General features: G+C 34.4%; 2 protein-coding genes across 2 annotated transcripts in view; both read left to right on the forward strand.

Annotated features, from left to right (window-relative positions):
* The window catches only part of LOC133187570 (stabilin-2-like), a 35,182-nt gene extending 31,597 nt beyond the window's left edge, over positions 1-3,585 (forward strand). Inside the window, exons 36-40 of the mRNA XM_061322982.1 lie at positions 41-216; positions 435-500; positions 633-668; positions 1,725-1,838; positions 3,093-3,585. Coding sequence (XP_061178966.1) covers positions 41-216; positions 435-500; positions 633-668; positions 1,725-1,838; positions 3,093-3,245 — 545 coding nt within the window. The 3' untranslated portion in view covers positions 3,246-3,585. The remainder of the gene's footprint in view (positions 1-40; positions 217-434; positions 501-632; positions 669-1,724; positions 1,839-3,092) is intronic.
* Positions 3,586-7,634: 4,049 nt separating this feature from the next.
* On the forward strand, positions 7,635-22,512 carry LOC133187571 (uncharacterized; the record flags this gene model as incomplete). The annotated part of the gene is made up of 2 exons (XM_061322983.1): positions 7,635-7,703; positions 19,136-22,512. Coding segments are annotated over 2 exons (3,357 nt in total), but the record flags the coding sequence as incomplete, so codon positions are not given.
* Between the last annotated feature and the right edge of the window lie 1,943 nt (positions 22,513-24,455).

A 24,455-nucleotide genomic window follows, 5' to 3' on the forward strand; every position in this document is an offset into this window, starting at 1 on the left:
CCCCTTTTCGACCATTTCTACTTTTGTCTTCAATATTCAGCTAGATCCTGTGCCTATCACAACGGTGGCTGTCATGAAAACGGGACGTGCCATGAATACGCCGGAAGTGTGACGTGTGCTTGTCCCCAGGGGTTTGTGGGGGATGGACATCGCTGTGTGAGACCTTGCGAGGAGAACAACGGAGGGTGCCACGAATTTGCTCTTTGCAAAGAACTGGTACATGTATTGACTTTTTTCTGAAATCTCCTCCCCCTCCCCACCCCAACCCCCCAAAAAATGTTATTTTAGACCTTATGAATGTTGCAGTAGTATCAAAACGCAATTTCGAACAAAAATGTCATAATCTAGCATTACTGTTTCGCTTCTAAATTCCTTAATATAGGTGCTGTTTAAGCTTTTGGTTTTAATTTGGAAAAAAAAAAATATCATTTCAGAATGAGAATACAACAGAGGTGGATTGTTTCTGTCAAAGTCAGTACAAGGGCAACGGTCTGGATTGCGTACGTGGGAGTCATATTTTCTTTTTCAAATTTCAAACTTTGTATACATATTGTTCAATTTTGTAGTTATCAATTATACCCACGTATTTATTTATTTATTTATTTATTTATTTATTTTTTTATTTATTGTAGACATTGATACCAGAGAAACAATCTGCTAGCATAACGGTGAGTTTGTAACTTTGTGGTACCGCATACATTTTTTCTATTATCAGATAGAGTTGAAGATGTAGAAAATATATTAACTCTTCATGCCTGAAGATACCACTGTTTACTTTTAGCGAATTTACTAGGCCGATAGTGATAACAACCGTACTTAGTTCTTTACAGATACAACGTGTAGCTTTTATCTGTATCTTAGGCACATTATATGGTATAACTGACTGAATTTGGGAAATTGTCTTTTCACTTTGTACATCATACGACGATCTGACCTTTTAAAAAATTATTTCAGTAATTATGCAATGTGGATCCAGCTGAATGTTAAAAATTGTTGTCAAAGGAAAATATACAGTCATGTATAAACAATAAAATACAATTGGGAGGGAGGGGGATTTCAAATTCCTAAGACAATTGATTAGAAATTATTTATGACAAAACTGATATGATATCTTTTTACGATGTCTGAAGTTTGTGCAAAATCCTTTTGTTCATTGCTGGAATATAACCACATTCACCGTCCATTACTTATGGATGTTTAATAAAAGACCAAACCAGTCACACTTTCTTCTGCATCAGATGTATTTCTGGTCGCCCGCGTGGCGCAGTGGTAGAGCGTCTGCTCTAGATTCGCGGAGTAAGGAGTTGATCCTTACGTCGCGGGTTCGAATCCCACAGTGGGACGTGGAGACCGGTCCTTCGGATGAGACCATATAAACCGAGGTCCCGTGTCGCAGTAAGTGCTGGCACGAAAAAGATCCCTCACTGCTTAATGGCCCTAAGTGCCGAGCATAGGTCAAAATTTGCAGCTCTCCTCCGGCAAGTGGTGGCGTCTCCATATGAGTGAAAAATTCTCGAGAGGGACGTTAAACAACAAACAAACAAATGTATTTCTGGATTCTGACTGTTCACATACAGTTAATGGATATGTACCATTAAAATTCACATTTTTTTTATTCTGAAAGACAAAATATACCGTTAAGACTGTGCATAGAGCCTACAGTTAAGTCTGTGTTGTAATCAGACTATGCTGAGGATGATAGATTTTTCCTCTATATTTTACAGGCGGGTATAACCGTGGGAGGACTCATTGGGTGTATCATCGTCGTCGGATTAATCATTTTACTCATCATTGCAATTAGAAGACGTAGACATTCAACATCATTTTTAACGAAAGAGGTAATATACAAAGTAGTTGTATCTACCCCCCACCCCCCACCCACCCCCCCACCCCCTATTGCCTGGTAAAACTGAATTACATAATTATGTAGATATAAATTGTTCAGAAAGTAATTCTAGTTATTCCCCTTAGGCTTATGTTTTCATTTCTTTTGTACACATTTCAAATTATGTAACTTTCTTTTTTTCAGTATCAGTTTAATTTTAATCTGCATCTCAAACATAACTGCAGCTAAGTCAAAGTGCGCATAGATTCTAAGTAATTTATTCTGATGCTTTTTAAGGACCAGGTGTATTATAATATACGGCTTAGTGCTTACATGTACGTTCTTTTCCATATTCTGAATATTGTTCGAAAAGATACACCTATATAGTACATGCCTTTTAAATAGTATCAGTATTATTGAAAATAATATCTAAGATTTCACCCCCAACAAAAAGAGGTTGGCATTTTTTTTTTCATGAATTCTATTCATATACATGACTGTAAATCTATTTTACAACTTTAATGCAAAAAAATTAGTCACGCTAACAACCATACAAGTTGTAATCATTTTGAGATTTCGTTGAGGAAAAGGAGATAGCATTAATTTTTTTAATTTTTTTTTTCAATATTGAATTGATTTAAAATCAAAATGTGGGGAGTCAGGACATTGGGTATCTCATTGGCGTCGTACATTAAATCTTTGGTATTATTCAAAATGGAAATGCTGGTCTACACTATGTTATATTGGTGTGTTTGTCAAATTCTTACCGTAACCTGTCTTGAATGTTAATGAGTGGAAAGAACTATGTAACAATTCTTAGACTCGTTAGATTATTACTGTGATCAAGTGAGGGGAAGTGCTTTGTTTTTATTGTGTAAGTATTTAAAATATACGGTTTGTTTTATTTTCGGCACAGATCAGAGATTATACTACCCCATGAATTTATACCCCCCATGAACATTACAAACTACATTGTATGTCAAAATATCGATTTAGTGAATGTTCAGTTTATACGACCCAGGAACTAGTAAAATTTTGGCTGCCCTTGAACATAGACCTCAGGAATTAAAATGATTTAACGGCAATATTTTTTTTTTAAAAAAGAAAAGAAAAAATTAGAGTAAGAATTGTTTTACATATGCTTTCAAAATCTGCCTTATTCGATTCATTTCGTTTGTATTTAAAGATAATAAATTTGTATTTAGCAAGAAGTCATAAAGTTGAGTTCTTAATTGTACTAAATTTTTTTGATTCTTATTCAAAACAGAAATTGGGCAGCACTGAGTCTTTTGAGAAACTGCATCCCACCCCCGCAGGAGAGGAAAATTACATCGCCTTGCAACCGTCCCCTCCCTCGGAGGTCAAGTTCGACAACCCAATGTACAGCGTCAAAGACCGATTTGTTGACGAGGATTCCTAAACTTTGCGTATAGTAATCCGTGCCATAGACGTGATGTAAAGAAGTTGCGTTACAGTTTTTTTATGTTGGGTTTTTTTTCTTAATTTTTTCTCTTATTTTTTTTTTTATATATAAAAGTGAAGAAAATATGACTTTATTATGTTGTTCATGATTGAAATGAGTATGACTTTGTGATGCTAACTGTATTGAATTTATGGATGCTTGCCTCCTTTTTTTTTTAGACAACATGGAGATTCTTATATGTCTCGTTTTATGTCTTCATCTTGTTTTTCACATATTACCGGTTATTTTATGACCATAAAATTGTCTTTAAAAGATGCAATAAATCATCAAATTAAAATATCTCGTGTCAGTGTACAAATTTACCCACCCACCCACATAATTCCGATATATTTATAGTTTATGACGCCCCGAAGGTAAAATGGACGAGATTTCAGAGGTTTTTTGGCCGTTAATTTTACGGTAATTTATGTACATATGTACCCCTTAACATAAAACAATATCCCGGACACATGTCACTGGTTTCTAAATATATAATAACAGTAAAATGAATAACTGGAAATTAGTTGTGACTTTCTGGCTAATAATATTAAACAAAAATGTGTCTACCGCTTAAACTAAATTAAACGAAGTAAAATTGAAATGTGAAATACAAGGACCTCAAAATGGAGGATTTAATGAAAAAGCTTAAAAATGAAATGGTAAGAATTTTTTTTTAATTCTAGGCGTTTTTTTTTTTTATTTTTTCCCCCTTCAAGAACTGTTTTACTGATTTTTTGCGTAAATATTTTGTTCATCAATGTAGTATTGTTTACTAGTATCAATTATATTACAAGTACTAATATATACTAGTAAATGTCATCGGTATCATATAATGAATTTCTTTATTTTTTGTTTGTGCTTATTGAAAACTTCACGATGAACCTTAGTTATTTACATGAAGTGTAAAAGTTAACGATTCGATTTCCTTGTTTAGAATCTTGAAACAAAAAAGAGTTGCTTCCCTTTACAGAGTGCTCATGACATTGAAATTCTTCGATGTACAGGCTGTGGTCTTTAAAAACTTCATAATGCGTTACTTTTGATCATCAATTTCCCCTTCTGACAAGATGAAGATCTTTGTTTACTTCATTTTCACATTCAGCCTTTTAAGTTCGTTTGCTCTTAAGCTTTTTTTCTTCTATCATGTTTGCCCAACGATTGTTAATAAAACATCTATCTTTACGTTTTAGTACAGGTAGATTTAACAGAAAGAACAGCAATGTATTAGGGAAATATAGAACAAATATTTGAAGAAGAAAATGAACATTTAATCCCGTGCTTGTGTTTACAAAATCATTTTAAAACCTTAACTTTCAAATTTCCTCCTACAGTTTGAAGCAGCTCATATTAAAAGTATATAATTAATTTATCTTGTAAATTGAATCCCAATTATCTCATGAGTTTTAGGGAGAAATAATTGTTATTTTGGATTAAAATGGATATAAAATTGTTGCCATGTGATTCAAGCCAATTGTTTCCATAAAATTTTTTCGAAGTATGATTGAGATAAAACTTTGTAAATATTTGAGCAGGGTTTTAATTTTCATTGAAGAGTTTGTACCTGTGAAATTCCCCCATGCCTCTATTGTGTTATATTCATGGTGACACAGTAACGCGCAAGGAACCAAAAAACAAACCTCAGACAGAAAATTTAAACAAAATTTTGCAAATAGACGGAGTTTTTGAAGAATTCCCTTGATAAATTAACATGAAAAAGTAAGCATAGTGTTGGTAATCATGTTGCAATCAAGTGCTACTAAATTATTTTTTAGGGATTAGTCTTATCAATTCTCTTGCTTTCATCTCTGGTCAACTCAATACCATATTGATTAAAATCGTCTTTGAAGAATGATCCCTCTATCTAATATGGAAGAAAGATTTAAATTTAATGAAAACACTCGTGGGAAATTTATCCTGATGAAATATCGGGTCACCTTCGGCTACTTTTCTCTCTTTGTACAACAGCCAGTATTTAATTCGCGGACAATAAAAATAATAGATGCACAAAGAGCTAAGAATATTATCTATATATAACTTTAGTTCAATACACATTCATTATGACGTCACAAATTGGCCTAAGGTGACCGTGTGTCATCGTTTCCTCGCGGACATAAAATATGACATTTTACACTTATTTAATGGAGATTATGGCACTTACTCACTCCCTGATTCAATAAACCGAGACAACATGGTTTTGTATATCAGGGCTATGATCATTTTTCAAATCATATATCGGAACAACCGTGTAGGTTTCGCTACTAGAACTTAACGTCTGCTTCTGTCTATATCGAGTTTTCGGGCGTCACTGCGTTCCACTGAAATCAAGTTACAGGTGCACCAGCTGTTCCAAATATTATGACTTCATTGGCGCAGAAATTATAAATAAAGCATAACATAGCTTTTGTGAACATGTTGTTTGCACTAGACTATAGTTTAACGAAACCAGATGCAAATGAAGTTATTCAACTTTAATACATTAAGGAAAAGCAAATTGATACAGTTGTAAGTATCACGATTAATTTTAGCCGAAATAAGAAAGGTATTTGCGATGAACGTTTTCTTTCTTTCTACATTTGTATGTTCCGATTTGGATTAGCTATTTGTCTGTTGACAACTTCATACTGTAAACCAACTAAATTATTCTCGACAACTTTTATTCGCGATTTGTCAGTTTGAAATTGCGCGGCGATTAATTTTCGCGACAGAGGAAATATTCTACAAATAAATAGTTTTCGGTGAGATATAGTAAAACAAGGTCGTGAAATCCATTGATATTTCTTGCACGCGAATAAAAATGAGTTTAAGGTATACTTAACCTTTCAAGGATTTTAACCTTTGAACATGTGTGTATTCAGGGTTTAAGTTTATTTCATGATTTCATTATACACATAGTAACCTTGTCTTTGACAGTTGCAAATACATATATATAATGATATTATATTTCCTATTTTTCACATTACTCTTGCTGAATTATGAATGTACTACATAGTAATTCCAATTACCATCGATAATTAACGCAATGATTCTACCAACTTGCAAATTGTTTGACCGAAACAAATTCTGATTTTACGAATCGGGTTGGTAATCTTCAGATCCGTAAAATCTGTGTGATTTGTACTGTGACGGGTGTATCCTGGTACCTGAAACCACAGACTTCATCAATTAGATGAAATATTAAACTTTCTTCATTTATTATTTGGTCGCACAATGTCAGAAGTTATGTCCTCTCATCCGTCCATTTCCTTTATGCAAAATGAGTCTTAAACATACACAGTGTTTAAAGTGAGCATGGCTGATGCCAGTCCTCCTCTTTAAAATGAGTAGTTTTATAAGTTGACCTTTACCCCGAAACTCAGCAATTTGTACACTTAAATATCATATAGTCATTTTTGTGAATTTCGTTTCTTTTTTTGAAAAAAACAACTCGGTGAAAATGGACAATATGTACAATTCAACAATAATGCAGAACATTACACAGTACATAAATTCATAAGGCGATTTTTTTTAATCAAATATCTGCAAACACTTTGGACAGCTAATTGGTCTTTCAATAGAAACTAATGCATGGGATTAAACTCTCAATATTTAAGAAATCAGGAGGAAAGAGAAGTTCTCGATTGAATGTAAAGCATTAATTTTGATCTGTAAAGTGATCGAGTATGAGGCAAAAAAGATCGAATTTCACACTGGATATACCCTTACACTTAATCAAGATGTAAAACGAGATATTCTAACAAATTCATAATAATGTATATATTTATAGATTCGATTTCGTTGAAAACATTAAACTATTACTTAGCTCAATTTTTCCCCCTCATTCAAATTTACGCATGTGAATGTCCCTATTAATTTTCTCGGACGACTAAATCGCTTACTTTTGGATAAAGGGCAATAAAACCAATCTAAAGTTTCATTTCAATAAAGTTTACCTTTAATTTATTTCAATTGCAAATGTTTAAGTGGCCGAACGAGACATAGCCTTGGAAATAAAACCCCCAATTTAAAAACTTGGAAAAGATTATTGAAAGGTAAATCTTTGCTTCTATCCCTCAATACCCGGTGTATCGTCCTTGCGGGTTTTTCTCTATTAGGCGACAAAGCTCTCGCTAATTCCCCAACTCTAGATAAACAGAGCACACCTTCATGACAATCTCTCTCCGACGAACCAGGTATGAGATTTCAGTGAGGTCTTTGTCAGGGGGGCAGAAAGAAGGAAATCTCGACTGAAGTACTGGGTCAGTGGTTTTCCTTTAAGTTAGATACATCGCTACTCTAGACAGGCTGTTAGCATGCACCGGGCCTTCTTTGACTAGGTGTGCATTCATACCGTGTTAATTTGCTCGATGACACGCAGGAGCGAACATTAAACTGATCAGAGTGTGCACAGAAACACTTCATCATGGACCTAATTACTTGGTAAGCAGAATATTCGTCCTTTTCATTTTAACTTTACAAAATTCTTCAGAGTTTTTCGTGTATAAAATTGTATGCATGATGAATCGCTTTTGAAACTTGTTTGCTTGTTCTTTTAAAGATGTGCAAAACAGCTGAGAGGAATGTGTGATATAAAGGCTATTAAAGTGTTGCAAATGTTTAAAAGTTTAAAGATATTGGGACGCATTTTTGGCTGATACGATCTTTAATCATCCCTGAAAATCCGTTTTTATTCGAAAGGTGAAAATTAATTCTTAAGTGCTCATTTTCCAGACAGGAAAAAAGGTCGACAACCAAGTAAATCTTGCAATGGAGACACACGGTCATGGTATTGCTTTCTAAGATAAAGAAGACCGTGGTCGCACATATGAATTTTACGCCATTTTTAGGGTGAAAGTGTGCTTTCTTACTAGAGAAATTAATCTTTGTAACACATATATTTTAAGAAAGAAATGCATGGTTGCTCATCAGAGCACTTCGTTTTACGCTGAGCTTGAGGTGTATAGATACCTTTGCATATTTAACTGTCTGACTTCGCGAAAGTTTACGGGCTTGTTTATCACCTTGATGGCAAATGTCTCGATTTTTTGAATTATAAAGGCATTTTATTCATATACAAGTATTATATTAGATCAAGTACACAATATGTATACTAAAACATACTTAAAATGTTCAGTGATAAAATACTTTTCCTGTTTTATTGTGCATTATATCGCCAAAAAGAATTTCACTCCCAATTTAAGCTTGATGGTGTATGACTCCATTTGAAATCCAGGTGTATTGGTAGGATCAATAATGTAGCTACAAAATGTGTTAAATTTGTTTAATTTGTTTTCATAGGAATGAAAACGTCATGGTGAAAATTCTTAATTGACAGGGTACTAAAAGGATTGTAAACAATTTTTACCCTATACTTTTAATACTACATGTAGTATGTTGATAGTTCATTACATTTCTCAAGTTCATTTCTACATTGTTTTCTGTTAACTATCCATGTACATGTAAATGAATCAGGATTAATTAAAAATTACACATAAACTTAGAAAAGAAAGGGGTTTTGTGAAGGTGCATAATTTAGAATTGCCTTTTTTGACATTATTACTTAATACAACCTGTTTGCTCTCTACCGTACAGATTCGATAATTGAAACTAATTTTTTTTTTCAAAATAACATTATTGGTCCTTTTCGTTTTAAGGGACCGGGCAACATTTATCACCAAGGTGGGACAGGTGCAAATAAAATAATTTCTTAAATAAAAGTCTTGATTCCATACCTTACAGAATGAAAACAAAATATATATACATCCCCCCTCATTTCATTTGTGTGATAAAATCAAATATTCATACGTATATAACATAAGTTGCATAACCTTAAAAAACATTTGCTATCTAGAGGGGTGGGGAAGATGACTCCATGTGTAGGGTGCAGACTTCCATTCAATTAAAGAAATATGTTTGTACTTTTCTTTTCAGAAATAAATGTTTGAGAATATTAAATGTAATTTTGGATTACATGCAACCTGAAAATGTATAAAAGTTGGATAATATGAAGAATATGAGCCATATTTCATTTTAAAGTTGCAGGATGATGAGGGATACCAAAAATGTACCTGTCCCATCAAATTTTGCACTGGTCCCTTCCTGCTGATAAATATTGCCTGGTCCCTTAAAAAAGATCATACCTTTTTATTACATGTATATAAATAAACATAAATGCATGCATGCTTTGGTAACCAGCAAAAAATATTATGTACGGATTGTAACCCGATTAAGACATGACACTGGTATCTGAAAAAGGATGTAGCAGCGGAGGCGTCTAGCACTAGATACCCTAATACGCAAATTATTGTCCATTTGTACTCAAAGCACTGTCATGAGAAAAAGGTGTTACTTGTTTGTAGCGCATTGATTTCACGGTCATGTAACCTTATTACTCCGCGTTGTGTGAGGTTTGACCCAGCGGTCCGTCAAATTGTAGAAATCACCAAGTTTCCCGTTGTGTCAAATTGTTTCCTCTTTTCGTGCCAGCATTCATTTGCGTAAGTTATACTCCATGAAATGTTCAAACTACAAAGAAATTGTTACATTTTTGCATGATATCTGATCGGGTTCGGTGTCCTTTGTTACAAAATTTGTAACCCTTTCTGATAAGTGCAGATACAATGGTTTTCTTGCTACCATCACAGCTACGATAACAATCTCCAGAATTTAAGTATATTTTTTCCATCAATACTGCGGTTGGTTCGTTACCTTGCGGGTACCATGAGAACAGAACTGCGATCCGGCAAAAAAGTTATCTTTTTGATCTGTTTTTCCTGATTCTATAGTTTTCCCTTAGGATTTACGTGTGAAATTGTCACAACAGATGTTCTCCACTTGTCCTAAAGTGATTTGTTATATAGATATCATGACAATGTTGGCTAGTAAAAATTTAAATTAAATGAAATTATTGATACCATGGTTCAATATTGTTACAAACGTTTGTTTTCAGAATTTCTGCTTTCATCTCTGATTAGACCTTTTTTCTTTGATTTGATATTCAAATCAAAATGCAATTTTAAGCATAAAATGTCCTCTCATGCAATTGCTTTCTTTAAAGTGGTCTTCAAGTTTTTCGTATTTAATAAGAACATTTTTGCGTTGCTACAATGTCTTTCTAACACCTACAAGGGAACCTCCCCATATTGCAATAACTTCTTTTATAGACTGTGAATTACGTGATAATTCAATAAATGTCTTTCTTAAAATTACGTCTCAATACTTATAAATTGTTTCTATACTTCGGTTTATTAAGAAAATTCTTTCCGATTAACTAGATCTCTGTAAGGGTATAAAGTGAACAATTGGAATTAATTGAAGAATTAGAGATCCATTCCATACCTCGAATGAGGTTTGTTTTGCGTTGTACTTGTGTAGATAAGGCCAAACTCCTGTATTCAAACACAAAGAGGAAATTCGAGGCGTGGATTTTTGTGGTTTTTCTCGCTTCGAGTTTCGAGAATACACCTTGATAAATCTGAAGCAAGGCTAAAGAGGATAGATCTCAAAGTCAATATTTTTATCGGTTTAAGGGAGTCTGCTAATACGTTAGTAAACACAGCCATGTCAATTACAAAATAGCGCGCTCGGGGAGAAAGTCACTAGAACAGGAATCTCGGTGACGTCATCAGTGATTTCGTGTAGGTTTTCTTGGTGTTTCGCCTTGACAGGGATTACTTTAGACACACGAATTTATGAAGAGGGTAAATAAATTAAAACTATAGGAAATATGTCAATGGACATTTACAATCAATTATTTTAGAGGCATACTCTGTCGTGAATTTATTTAAATCTCGTGAAATCTCTTGAAATAAGTATTGTAAATTTATCATGTGGTAACAACCCTGCTTAAAATTGACATGTGATTCATCTATTAAAGTGTTGTTTACATTAAAAAAGCATTGTTTTTGTTTAAACATTTCTGTAGATAGCTTACAGATAAGCATTGGAAAGAAGATTTCTGATATTAAGAATTTATTTTTCTTTTTGTTACTACATATTGTCTGGTATCTTCCCAAAAAAATCTTTACCTGAGAATTTCTTTCTACGGTATCTATTCACAATTTAGACAGTTTAGTTTACCTTTTCTGATGTAAAAGTATTTGGTTTACTTTTTGGTTTGCAGAAGTTAACTTTCAACATCACAATGCTTGATTATAAACTTTAATCCTTTTGTAATCGATCATGTCACACCGGGTTATTAAATAAAATTAACAGTTTACAATAATTTAAGTGTCCCTAAAGTCACCTTGGCTTACATTTTATAAAACATTCACCTCTTAGTTATAAACCTGAACTTCTGTACACCAAACCTCATCAAAGCAAATCATTAATCATTGTTCTCCAGTGAGAAATGTCTACTTTCATTTTTATCCTAAAACTTAATTCTGCGTAAAAACTCCCACATTCTGCAACGCTCATCAATCATGTTTTAAACATATTATGCCTGAACTAAGAAAACAAAACCTGAATCCTATAGAAAAAGCACATGTAAAACCAAAACCCTAGGGGTCCATCTTTGTCAGAAAGGGCTAGGATGACGAGTCCGGGAGCGTTCGATTCCACGGACAGGAGATCCGTCAATCACGGGTCAGTTTGTCAAATCGACCGCGGACCGTGTCACAGGTATCGTAGCTAATTAATAATAACTCCAGTAAGAATGCATGAAGATTCAATCGTCCTTGTGTGGTGGGGCTGTTAATTACTTCGCTCTCTATGAATAAGGCTTTTGTCATTCAAGGAAGTTTAATCAGGAGCGGTGTTTTTTTAGTTTTGTATCGCTGCTGAAATCTCAAGGTAACTGGTAAATTATTCAATAGACAGAATAATGAATGGATTTAACACTAAACGAATTACTATTCTAGTTAAATACGATCAAAGGACCAATGTTTACTTTTGATACTGGTATTTTTTGTGATTAAGATAGTATAGTAGTACATATGAATATGTATCTATTTATATACCAGTTACTTAACTCTAAAATTTGTTAGTAGCCGTTTATAAACTTGTATGCATTAACACATGGATGTGCTTTGATGTTTTATTCTTTACGTATAAGATATGCAAAGAGTTTGTTTAAAACAGCTTCGGGGTCTACGGCACTATAAAAAGATGAATAAAATTTTACATACGGAGCCCAACCAAATTATGGAAATTGTCAACTTAAGAAAGAAATCCTTCTCAAAACTTCAATGAGTCTAGCTCTGCTGACCCAGACAAGACATCATAAAGCAGTCCGAATCAAAGGCTGTCACGAACTATTACTTCTCACTAAACCCCAATAGAGATCTCTCTCTGTTTTCATTTTCAAATCCCATTCATGGGTTCTTCTTTTCAAATCCTTTTTCAGACTTGTCAAAACAGAATGAAATCTCCCATTTTTGAGGATTCGTAATCCTTCATAAAATTTGCAATCTACTTTTTCATTTTCATAGGCGATTATTTCTTCTCAATACGTGTGATTTACATATGGACGAGTGTTTGTTTAATTAACAACCTGTTCTGGGTTCCACCTGATACACAGTTTTTAAAATTACTTTGTATCTGGGTAGGTTCTTTATTGTGGTATCCTGTAATTTTCAAACCAGGGACAACTTAATAAGATATCTAAATATCCCCGGGTAGTGTTTATGTTGTAAAGTCTTTAAAATGCTTGTTGACACAGTAAATATACCTTCGTTTTGGGATAACTCGATTAAGATTCTGACATTGTCACGTGACATTTTGCCCGCTAAATAGCAGTCTTTGAATTAAGAATCAATTGACTTAGATACATGTACATGGGCTAAATAAATATTGTTAATTAAAGGCATAAGTAAACGTTTTGTTTGCTCTCTTAGCGCCCATGGGGGTTGTACATGTATTAAGCGTTTTCAGAGAGACTTGAAAAAGAATAATTCGATTGTTAGATCTTTTCGAAAAACCTATCAGAAATCATTATATCAGTGTATTAACTGCATTAAATGAAATGTATGAACCTTTTTCACACATCCTGTATGCTGTAGATATCAATATTTTCCTACGATATGAGAAAAAGAGGTTTCTTTAAGTATAATCATATAAATTGCAATTTTTTTTTTTTAAACTGTTTGCAAAAACTTTATATGTTGGCAGCACTAATAATTCATAGACAAAGAATGTAAGTTTTCTAACAATGTCTCAGCAAATCTTATGAAATACCATGTGTTGCTGTGACTTTTTTTTTGAATTGTATAAATGCACAATAACAAAATATCTTTTCCGTGGGCTTTTTGTGAAAGAACACGCGAGGTATTGAGGAAACAATAAAAAGTTTAGTCAAGAATTATAAATTTTGTGTGTAATTTTATATTTTTGTCAAAAATAGATAAAAATCAATTACCATTTTAGTAATTTTCGTGCAAAGTCGGTCTTTTAAAAGTATGTGTAACAGAGAAGACAAAAAAATACATCCTACTGGTTTAAGTTAAATCTAATAAGGCTAATTGTTTTAACACAGAATGTGTCGGGGTCTTTATTCAGGCTTTAACTGTTTTTAAACATCTTTTTCACCTTTTTTCCGCGATGGGTCGTCGATGTGGTGAATCCCCCACGTCTCTTTGTTTGAGAGAATACTGCGCACTCATGCAGGACCCTAGCGATACCTATCTTGGCGTTGTGTTATGTGTCTGAGTCAATGTTCAGAATTGTATTGTGTAGTAGACACTGGTCTCATCCTGAACCATTTAATGCTCCATTCACAAATCAAAATTAATGCACTTCGGATGTGTGTACTTTTTGACATTGCAAAGGGAAAAAAAATACTGTTCATTTCTAGAAAGCTGAGAGAAAAAATTCTTTTGATGGTGGATTTTTTACCATGTTTTTAAGACTTTTCATATGAAATTTTATAATGTGGATAGTTTTACAAACAGGTAGGTCCTAGCTATTTGTGATAACATTGCCCTTGTACAATTACCTGTTCATTTTCCAGGTATAAAGGAGATGCTTATAAGTAACTCCTTTTACAGTAAAATAGTCCATTTACTTAAATTCATTATTTTGCGAGTTAATCTTTTGAGGACTGTACGTAAATGGAAGGATTTTGTTTTTATTTTATTTATTTGTTTCATGCACTCTATACTGGTTATAAAAAGCTTAAAGATTTCACATTACACTGTAAGTTTCATCCGAAGTTTTCAGAAAGTATTGCATGTTCCAGTATATAAATACAAAATAAGTTTTGATGGATTCCTCACTGACAATGAATGGCTTTACAACTGTTTGTAAAATCTTATATTGGTATAATTCATTTCCTGAAGGATATTGATGTGTTTGCATATGACTGTGCAAGGGAAAGGAAACAAAAAAACTTTACCTGCATGGACCACGTGCGTGATAAATATCATTTCGTCAGCTGTAAACTATAGCCATGTCCAGAACGACAGGTGGTCAATTTATCAAATATATCATTACATATTTCTGCCGCTTCACCAAACCTAAGGCCAATAAAATTACAGATTGTTTTCCGGTAAATTGACCTCTAATTTTAATAGGTAATAAAAACACGAAAATATTTAGTGGACAGATATATAACTAGATAATTTTCAAATATCCTGATTTTTCCTAGAGGCAACATTATTTATTTATTTATTTATTTAGGAAATTATTATTCATTTCGTTCATGTAAATGTATGTGTACACTCGCAAGATTTAATCAGTGTCATTAGGATCTAATAAAGGTATCTATTTATAGAATACAATGGAATCAACCCTCAATTTATTAAAGGAAAGATAATTAATCAATAATGATTAGGAATCTTTTTTTTTTTTTATTTGTGTAGAATACATTTCTGTTTGGCAAATTTATTAAATGGAATGTTCATAAATGAAGAAAATATAAAATCAAATTCTGTATTAAATCTGGTTTTAATTATAGTGTGTGGTTTTGATGTTACCAAATCTTTAATAATTGAACATTCCCTCGGACCTGATTTTTTTTAATATCAATAATTTAGAAATTATTGAACACAATCAGCGATCGCTCAGTGATGAAGTAAATCATTTAATATCGCTTTAATATTTTTACTCGCAAAAGTTATATTCTTTTTAAATATGACAGTCTATGTGTTAATTATTCTCAAGTCACACGTGTATTGCAGTTTTTAATTATTGATTAATAAGTTAAGGGATTTGGTGTTTGTTTAAATAGCCTCCTAAGGGAAACGATATTGCCTTGCCAAACGTGTTATTTGATCCGCTGATTTCAGCGCTTTTATTTATCGATTTCATATTATCAGAAAAAAGAGCTTTGACAAAAAAGTGTTAAAGTTAACAGACTCATAACAAAATGTGGGATATTTTGTTTTCGTCTGTATACTTGTTATTATCTATTCACGTCTTCAAAATAGATCGTATAGGTATGCAGACTATATACCTTGAAAATTAGTCGGTAATTACAGAGCAATTGACTGGTCTCACGATTTGATTTTGACAAAAATTACCCAAGTATCTCTCTGATATTAAGAAATATCTTTAACGATCAAAGTTTACATAATCCTGCGACAAAAGAATTTGGAAAAAGAGCGGATGCTTTCAATACCCAGTCTATTAAATTATAAATTGATATCTCTATAGCACGGACTCGCACTGAAGATTTCAATAGAAATCGGTAAAAAATGATTCTCGTTAGGTGAAAGCAATTATGGTCTGATATTTCAGACGTACAATAAAAAATACATTTTTAAGAATACGAAGAGTTATTTGAAAAGAAAATTACACACTCGAACTAGAAATTAGAAAAAAAAGTTCCCATTTTATTAGAGAAAATGTCGACGGGTAGCAAAAGGGTTTTTAATAAAGAGTGAAACACGAGGCGTGGATTTTAAATGATGTTGAGAGGAGACTTTTCCCTATCCTAATATCAAATGCATAAGACACTTCCAGTTGAGAGAATAAGTACATATTTGTGGTTTAACGCCGAGGAGAAAGTTTTTAGTGCAAATATCAGCGAGGGTCGCACTATTGTCCGCGCAGGAGGTCGCAGGACCATTATGAGATATTATACAGGATTTTGTTTACGTTGGAGTTAGGATCTCACGTTTGGTCGACTGAGTTTGTCTAAATGAACCCTGTTACCTTTTCCTTATGAAGCAAACAATCTCAGGTAGAAATTCGATCGGATCATTTTTGTCATGGCACACACTTATTTTTGGGTCGCATCTGTGCTACACCTGTAAAGTAAACTGAACATTCAGTGAAACACCTTGTAGTGAATTCTGATATTTTATGAATTAGTGGAATTATTTGTGAAGAAAAGTTGAAATCTTGTACGTAAGTACTTTGTATAATAAACTTTTTAAAATTGTTCCATGTAGGCATATTTTTTAACAAAAATTTGCTTTCAGCTTGGTTGTGAGTGCAAACATTATTCTTTAACTTTTTTGCTTGGAAAGATTCATGAATCTGCTGTCATTTTAATTATGCCAAGTACCCAATATTTCCAAGCATTAGACACTTGCTATTGAATCGATGTAGTATGTAGCCATTCCCATATTGGAAGAATATATTATTTTTTCACGTCATGCCCCATGTTTCTCTTTCTCTCTCTAAATTCTTGTTATGGATGGGCATTTTAAATTATTCTTAATTAAGTTTGGATAGTATTAAATCGACCATGACCACGATTGATGAAGCAGCAAAATAGCTTTAATTACCTACTTGTACAGCGTAACCCAAATCAGATAGTCGTAGAGAACTATAACAATTTCCTGATAAAGAAAAGAGATAGGCTAAACACATAAAGAGAGTAAGATATATAGGACAGTTTAAAGAAAGTGAAATCTCTTTATTGCTTCGCTGATTATTTTCAAATAACTCCGACAAAATTATGTACAGCGTCTTTTTTAAAGAGCGCCATATTAAGCCAAGGCTGCAAGAATAAGACAATTTAGCTTGGCAGAGATTTCACGCTAAAGCATGGTTGGTTGCCCAGGAGATCTAGTCGTGTTAAGGGCTTTTTGTTGGTGATAACGAGATGGCAAAGGTGTCTGGTGAAAATTTAAAAAGAAAAATGTAGTTTTTTTTAATGTAGTTTGCTCAGATTGACTTGTTTTAAAAGAGACAGTATGTTTATATATGTATGACAGTGTATGTATAAATGCATGTGAACCATAACTATCTAACTTAAATCAAACACGTATTCCTCCGTTCTTGTATAAGATGACACATTATTTTTTTTAAAAAATTGTCCATCCTTAAAGCTTCAATACAAAATGGTGTAATATAAGTTCTCTGGGATGGACAAGTTTTGCAAATTTAATACAGCTTTTCTTTAAATTTTACAGCAGATCGAAATGGCTGAAAATTTATGCTTCAACTTTCTGTATGAATTGTACTACACTTTCATGTACTGTTGTACCCCTGAATCAAGGCACCATTATATTTATTAAAAAGTTAATACGATATGGATCTTTGACCAAACAGTATATGTACCCCTTGGTCAATTAAAGACATTTTCCAAACAGAGTGTCTTAAATACTTCTTACTTTTATGAAAAGAATCTACATGTATATATGCATGTTTGTCTTTTTTCATCATTTAACATTCATGCGTAGGAAAATATAAATTAAATATTGCATTTGCCCTTATTGTGTGTATACAGTGAAACGACACTTCAGCCATTTTAGAAATTAATTTGAGTTATTTTGTACAAATGTCATGGATTAAGGGTGCTCCAAGCAAGTTCAGTCAAGAAAATATTGGGTATGTTTGGATTTTATTTGATTTAATTTGCGTCCTCTAGTTCAACTGTGGATAAATTAATCAGTTATTGGGCCAGCCCACGTTCTAACATCTGTACAAAGAAATTCAATTTTCTTGAAGAACATCTTTGGGGTTTTGAAATCAGTTTGATTTGGCTAGATTAAAATGGTGTTTACTTTAAACCTTAGACTCTCTTTCTAACAGATAGGTATAATAAACGTACATGTACATAACATCGTAGGTAGATCAAACATGAAGAAGTAGAGCGCACTTTTCACTTCTACAAAGACGCAAAAAAAAATTAAGTATTGCAATATATTTCCCTAGCTAGACATATCAATCACTTTAAATATTTCATTAAAGGTTTATTTACTTCACAGGGCACAAAAACAGTTTATTACATAAATCAGCGATACTATATTTAGAGTGATTTTTGGATTTTCTTCGTATTGCAATTTAAAATTACTTTTTATCAAACACAATGTTCCGAACCTCAGTGTATATATATACCAGTAGTGAAATATGGGCGATATAGACTTAGAAAAATGACTCATTTATCATTTGAATAAACAAAAACAACTGTTGTAGCACTTCGATCGCGGGAATGTCAAAAGGCATTGTCTGAAATATATATAACCACAAAAGGTGTATTGATGAAGGCCTGAATGGGCATGAGATCATCCTATTGTTTAAAGAGTAAGGATGTAGCACGTTTGTTTTAAACCTCTAGGTTTTAAGTCCTTTATTTAATACACATCCATAACTAAATATAATCAGTGGTAAATCTGGAAAATAATATTCCTATCTGTTCAATCTGCTATTTAAATTTTTTAGTTATGTATCATTCGAAGATTAAAAAGCAACATAGTAGCTTCTAGTATATGGAGTTACTCATACGGGAACACGGCTTGTCACCGTAAATTTTCAAGATTAAACTATGGCAGTATACAATTTGTGAAATCGTAGAACACTTTTACAATTATAATAAACGTAGTTCATTTTTATTGATGGAGATGATGATGATGATGACAGCGATGATTGTGACGATGACAATTTATTATCTGAGTGGGTGTTTGTGTGATACAGTTATGTTAAAATATATATTTCGGTATAGATGATGACTCGATTATGACAAGATTTTTCTTCTTTTGCAGTGCGACTTGCGAACTGCCAGTGTGGGGCTCTCCCATCAGATGTGGTTACTATATGTAACGTTTGAAGATTTACTCTGCCTTCGACACCCGAGCCTATCTTGTCATCTGCTGTCTACTCGGGTCAATGTTGACGATTTTCTGATGCCCGCTCGTTTGATTTCTAACACTACAACCGGCACAACCTCCTCAAAACCTGATCTCGATTATCACAGATCTCCTCGAAACAGGACAAAAAAAGTTACTAGTGTATCACCACAGGGGATCACTATTCAGAAGAACAATTGTAAAACTGATTGGGAGCACATTCACGCTCTAACGGAAACAATTGACAACGATTGGTGTTACGATAAAGAGCAAGGAGACAATATTCCAACGTCTTATCTGGTCTCAAACAGACAAAGTCTTGATAGACGCGATAGGGATCTAAATGGCAGAACAATACACCAACCAAACTGTACAGATTATTTAAACAATATGGCCTTAAGTCGTGTACAGCAGTGCAGTCGTGTACGCGATACAATGAGGGATTATGGAGCTGACCAAGCCGCAAAAAATAAACCCAAGTGCTTTAAATATCCTAATTCTCGACGAGATAAATCCGGCACTTCAACTGACGTTTCCCCACACGGATTTCAGCCTCGCACTAACGTTTGTGTCTCTCGGTCAAATCAGATCAGCTGTCCGGACAATAGACGGACAGCCCGTACTAATCCGGATTTAGCTGTTACGGGTTCGCATTCACAGTCTTCTGATGGATTGTTTGCAAGTAATAATAATTGTGTGGGCAGTGAACAAAGACTAATACAGCGTAATTTAACTGAGAAAAACACGCGATCTCAAACAAAACCCTCCACTCATGAAAGAACGATGCAAGATACAAAAGGCAGGGAGAATCGAACCCAATGTTGGGTTGAAGAGGAAAATTTTCGACCTCCCCCAAAAGAAAAGAGGATCCTTGGAAGACAAGCAGAAAGGATGCTGCTAAAAAAGAAAGAAGGACAAACTGTGAAAAGTTCAAAGGATGTTTCTAATGTCAGAAGTACAGCTATCAGGCCGAAGGAACTTTTTGCATCAAGGGTTAAAAGTGCTGGAGAATTAAAACGTTCTGCTGGACCTCCAACACCACGGAGTGAAACTGCCACTACACCGGATAGTTCCCGACAACCTAAAAAACTTTGTGTATTTCAACCCAAGCAGACTGACGTTGCTCCGGTTGTGAGCCCAGATTCAGGGTTAGACCACACAATACTGTCGGATTCTTTCGACCATGTATTGTCCATTGAAGCACAGTTTGATGATCCTGTGCAACAAAATGAAATGATGCGTTCGAATTCCACAGACTCGTCACCCGTCACAATATCAAGCGGATATGAAAGTGATTCTATTCAGACTTGTGAGGCGGAAATTGACAAAATATTTGTGAACAATAAATCAAGAATGGGAAACTTAACCAATGTGTCGTCTGTTACGGCGTTCCCAAATTCTTCGTTACATGCGAGTGCAATGGACATTTCATCTTCAATATTTCAATCCGTCCCTTTTTCAAATGGTGCTGATAACGTTTCGGAAAAATCAAATCAGTCTTTCGTTAGTCCCAAATCGCGAACCCCCGAAAAACCAACTGGAGTGTTAGATCGCTCGTTTCAAATCCCCGACAAGTCCTCAGTAAGGAATATAAGAGCAACAGAGACTGACTTTCAATCCTTGCCCATCTTTCCCAGAAGTCAACCAGAACAGACTGCTCCCAGATTTTCGCCTGTTCAAAGACATAACCATAAACTAACGAAAGTGGCAAGGTCCATGTTTGAAATTATTAACGATTTACAACTGGAAAACGAATCCCCAAAGAATAACCCTGGTAATATAAAAAGGTGCAAGAAAGTCAAAAGGGCGAATCCTGTTCGAGCCGAAAATGCTACGCTCATTAAAAACAATTTTCAAAGAGGTTCTATGGAATCACTGAACGAAAACAGATTGTGTATTTCGGAGGAATCTATTAGTAGCGTGGATAAAGCAGACGCCACCTTGGGTGTTAATGCAAAATCCGATTGTATCCCCGATCATACCCCCGGCGTAAAAAGTGAGCCTATTGTGGGTGAGAATAATAACGACATTCAATCAAAACGCCACACAGATACCTTGTTACCGCTGCCCTCTACAATTGAGTGTCAATCTCCCCAGAGTAGCAATAATAGCTCAAATAGGGAGTCCTTGAGCCACCCGGTGTCTTCAAGTGTTTTCGTTTCGCGAGCACCTTGTACAGTAAACAAGGCGGAGACTGAAGATTCCATTGCAAAAGGCTCGTCGACACAGCAGGCGAGAACCAACGACCTTTCACCTAACGTCCAACCTGGCACTTTAGTTGTCAAGTGTTTACGCAGGCCATTAGGCACACACAGTTCAGACTTTTCCCGCACAAATGACCTCCCACATTCATCTTCTGCATGTTACTATGAAGAATATGAAGGATTTCCGAGTGTTCAACAGCAAACATCTGTACACCCACGGGTTCCACCTGCCGATTTTACGCATTTCCATTCTCAGGCACATCCAGCATCTGTGGTCAATCACAGTGTACCACATCCGGATTCAGGGCGCCTAATTATATTCGATAACGGGGTCACACCATATGCCACAGCTCGTATCCCCGGATGTTGCACCCCAAAACGTGACGACAAACTGGATGATCACGTATATGAAACGATTCCTGGAGACGAATATCTTTATGAGGAACTTATGCGCATGCGTGCGATGGGTTTACTTTCGAAACGATTACGAAAAATTCCAGATATGCCGGGACATTTTATACCCTACGAAGCACCTGAACTTCCAGCTCGAAATATGAATAGTAATTCGCCCCGTCGTAACGACCAATTCGTTGTACTGAGAGAGGCTCATCAAAATCCAGCTCACAACTCACCGTCTACTTTGCGACCCGTAGAACACGTTCGAAATGGTTCTACGTCATGGGATGGGTATTCCTACCCTTACAACGAGGGTCCTCCTAGATATTTCACAAAATGGACGCCCAGTGATCTGTTAAGTTATGTTGATGGAATAAGACAACCAGCGCCAAAGAGAAGAGAAAACTTTTATCTCTTGTTGAATAATAAACAAAAACGTGCAGATTTTTCGGAATCTCTTGAAATTGAAACTAAACTCAAGAACATGGGACTATTGTGGGGAGACCGAGGTCAACCTCAAACCCCCGACCAGTCTGATAGGTCAGCATCGTTAGAGTTTACTGGGGACTCTGGACAAACATTTTTGCAATCAACATATGTATAAATTGTAAATGTTCAAAAAATTGTGCCATAAGGGACATTTCTTTTAAAAGTGCAAAAATCAGTGCTACAGTCAAATTGATATTTATACTGTTCTATACTTTATTGTTATTCAATGTGCAAACCCATAGACATACCAATGAAAGGAAAAAAAAAACTACTTGTACATCGTATCATGTCACTGCCTGAACAAAACACTCTTGAGTTTCTAAGATCAGTAGTTAAATGTTATCTATGGAGACTTATTATTGCAATACCTTTTTTTACTTTTGTAATAAAAAAAGAATTCAAATATTACAACTTCTTTGTTGTCAAACAGTAATGGAGCCTTGCTTTAGCAGGTGTCTATTTCTTTAAATCGAGCCAGGTGTTGGTTGGAGATAAAAACTAAGTTTTCCTGATGCTTGCATACACATTTCACTGTATAAAAACAAACTACATGTAGTTGATTTAATTTAGTGATATAGAAGTAAAAATGGAAGGAAAATCTGGAAAAAGACATTGAGAAGCTATTAATCGAGTATACAAATGTGTGCTGCAAAAAGAAATTCAATTTAGATGGCCTTTTTCGAGATTTTTATTAGAAATCCAAAATGTCTGACAGTTTGAAGCTTTGAAAATATACCAACATGGCCCAGCTTCAGATTATAAATTACTGCGTTTGCAACCAAGGATTTATTACACTTATCGATATTTATGAAAAGTTAAACTGTATACGCAAGAACCTGATGCTATTTGATAAGGCAGCCTATCAGATGTTAGTATGAAAAATCAGGGAAAAAAGGGATTCTTTAGCATCGTGTCGTTTGTGGTTCACTTTTACAGTGAAATCTTGTAGATGTGAAAGAGAAATATAAAGAATATTCTCAAATGATCATACATGTACATGATACAAACTTTATCATTCAGTATTGTTTTTTTTTTTCTGTTGATCTGCATTTTTCTTCCTGTAAAAAAAAAGAACGGTTTTTGATTTTGGGTGGACCCTAAACAGAGAAAAAGCTTGGAATGGCCTTATTTTTAAAAGTACATGTATTCTTCACGGGTGTCGCTGATAAAATGAAGCAAAATCCGAATTCTTTAAATGTATAAATATATCGCATACCATATTCGGGTGTAGTTCATAACTTCAACAATGAAAGAGAAAGTCAGTATACATTGGTACATGTAATTTTGTGTATTAGACTTAATCAATGAGATTAGCTGTGTATTGCTAATTGAGGCACCAATAACTTTCCCAGGCAGATTCCTTAAAGAGTTAATCCTGGGATTAAAAACTGCTGCTCACTGGAATCAGGGATTAGGATAATCTGCATGGGAAACCGAGGAATATGCCACTTCTCAGGCACTGTGGGCTCAGTAGTGCAGATACAATAACAGTCCTGGTCTCAAGACAAAAGGGACTTAGTTTGCGGTGACAACTCACGTGAGTTGGGGAATATACAGGATACACCAACGCGCTGGAATTAACGATCAACAGTATTATTTAGGTATCCTTATTTTTTGTTTCTTCAGTACTTGAAAGCAAGAATTCACCTGTCCAACGTGACATAAATATTCCCGTCTTTTGACAGCACCATAGGCCATGGGTTTGTGAGGAGAGTAGAGGATCAGAAACCCTTGGCTAGCGAAGATGCTAATGGACGTGCTCTAAATCTGTGGATATCATAAGTACATGCTTAGAGTAAGAGGTTCGAATGGCATTTAATTACTATGAAAAATTCTTATACATGTGAAATACATACTTTACTACATAAACATCGTAAACATAACAAGAGGCTCATGAACCACAACGCTCACTTGAATTACTTTAGCCCTGCTGTTCTTCAGAACATTTTAAAAACATTTTTATATTCCCTTGAAAAAAAATATCATACTATAGCCCGATCCTAACTCTACGGGGTATATGAATCCACACAACAACGATATGCTTCAATATAAATATGACTGACTAACATAGCCTTGCTGTTATAGAGATGAAAATTCTTTTCCTGTATATGTGCATTGTCTAAAATTTGATCCTTATATTAGCCAAG

Source organism: Saccostrea echinata, unplaced genomic scaffold, assembly GCF_033153115.1.
Source record: "Saccostrea echinata isolate AGI-Se365-2 ecotype Australia unplaced genomic scaffold, CSIRO_AGI_Sech_v1 ptg000015l, whole genome shotgun sequence".
NCBI classification, from domain to species: Eukaryota; Metazoa; Mollusca; class Bivalvia; order Ostreida; family Ostreidae; genus Saccostrea; species Saccostrea echinata.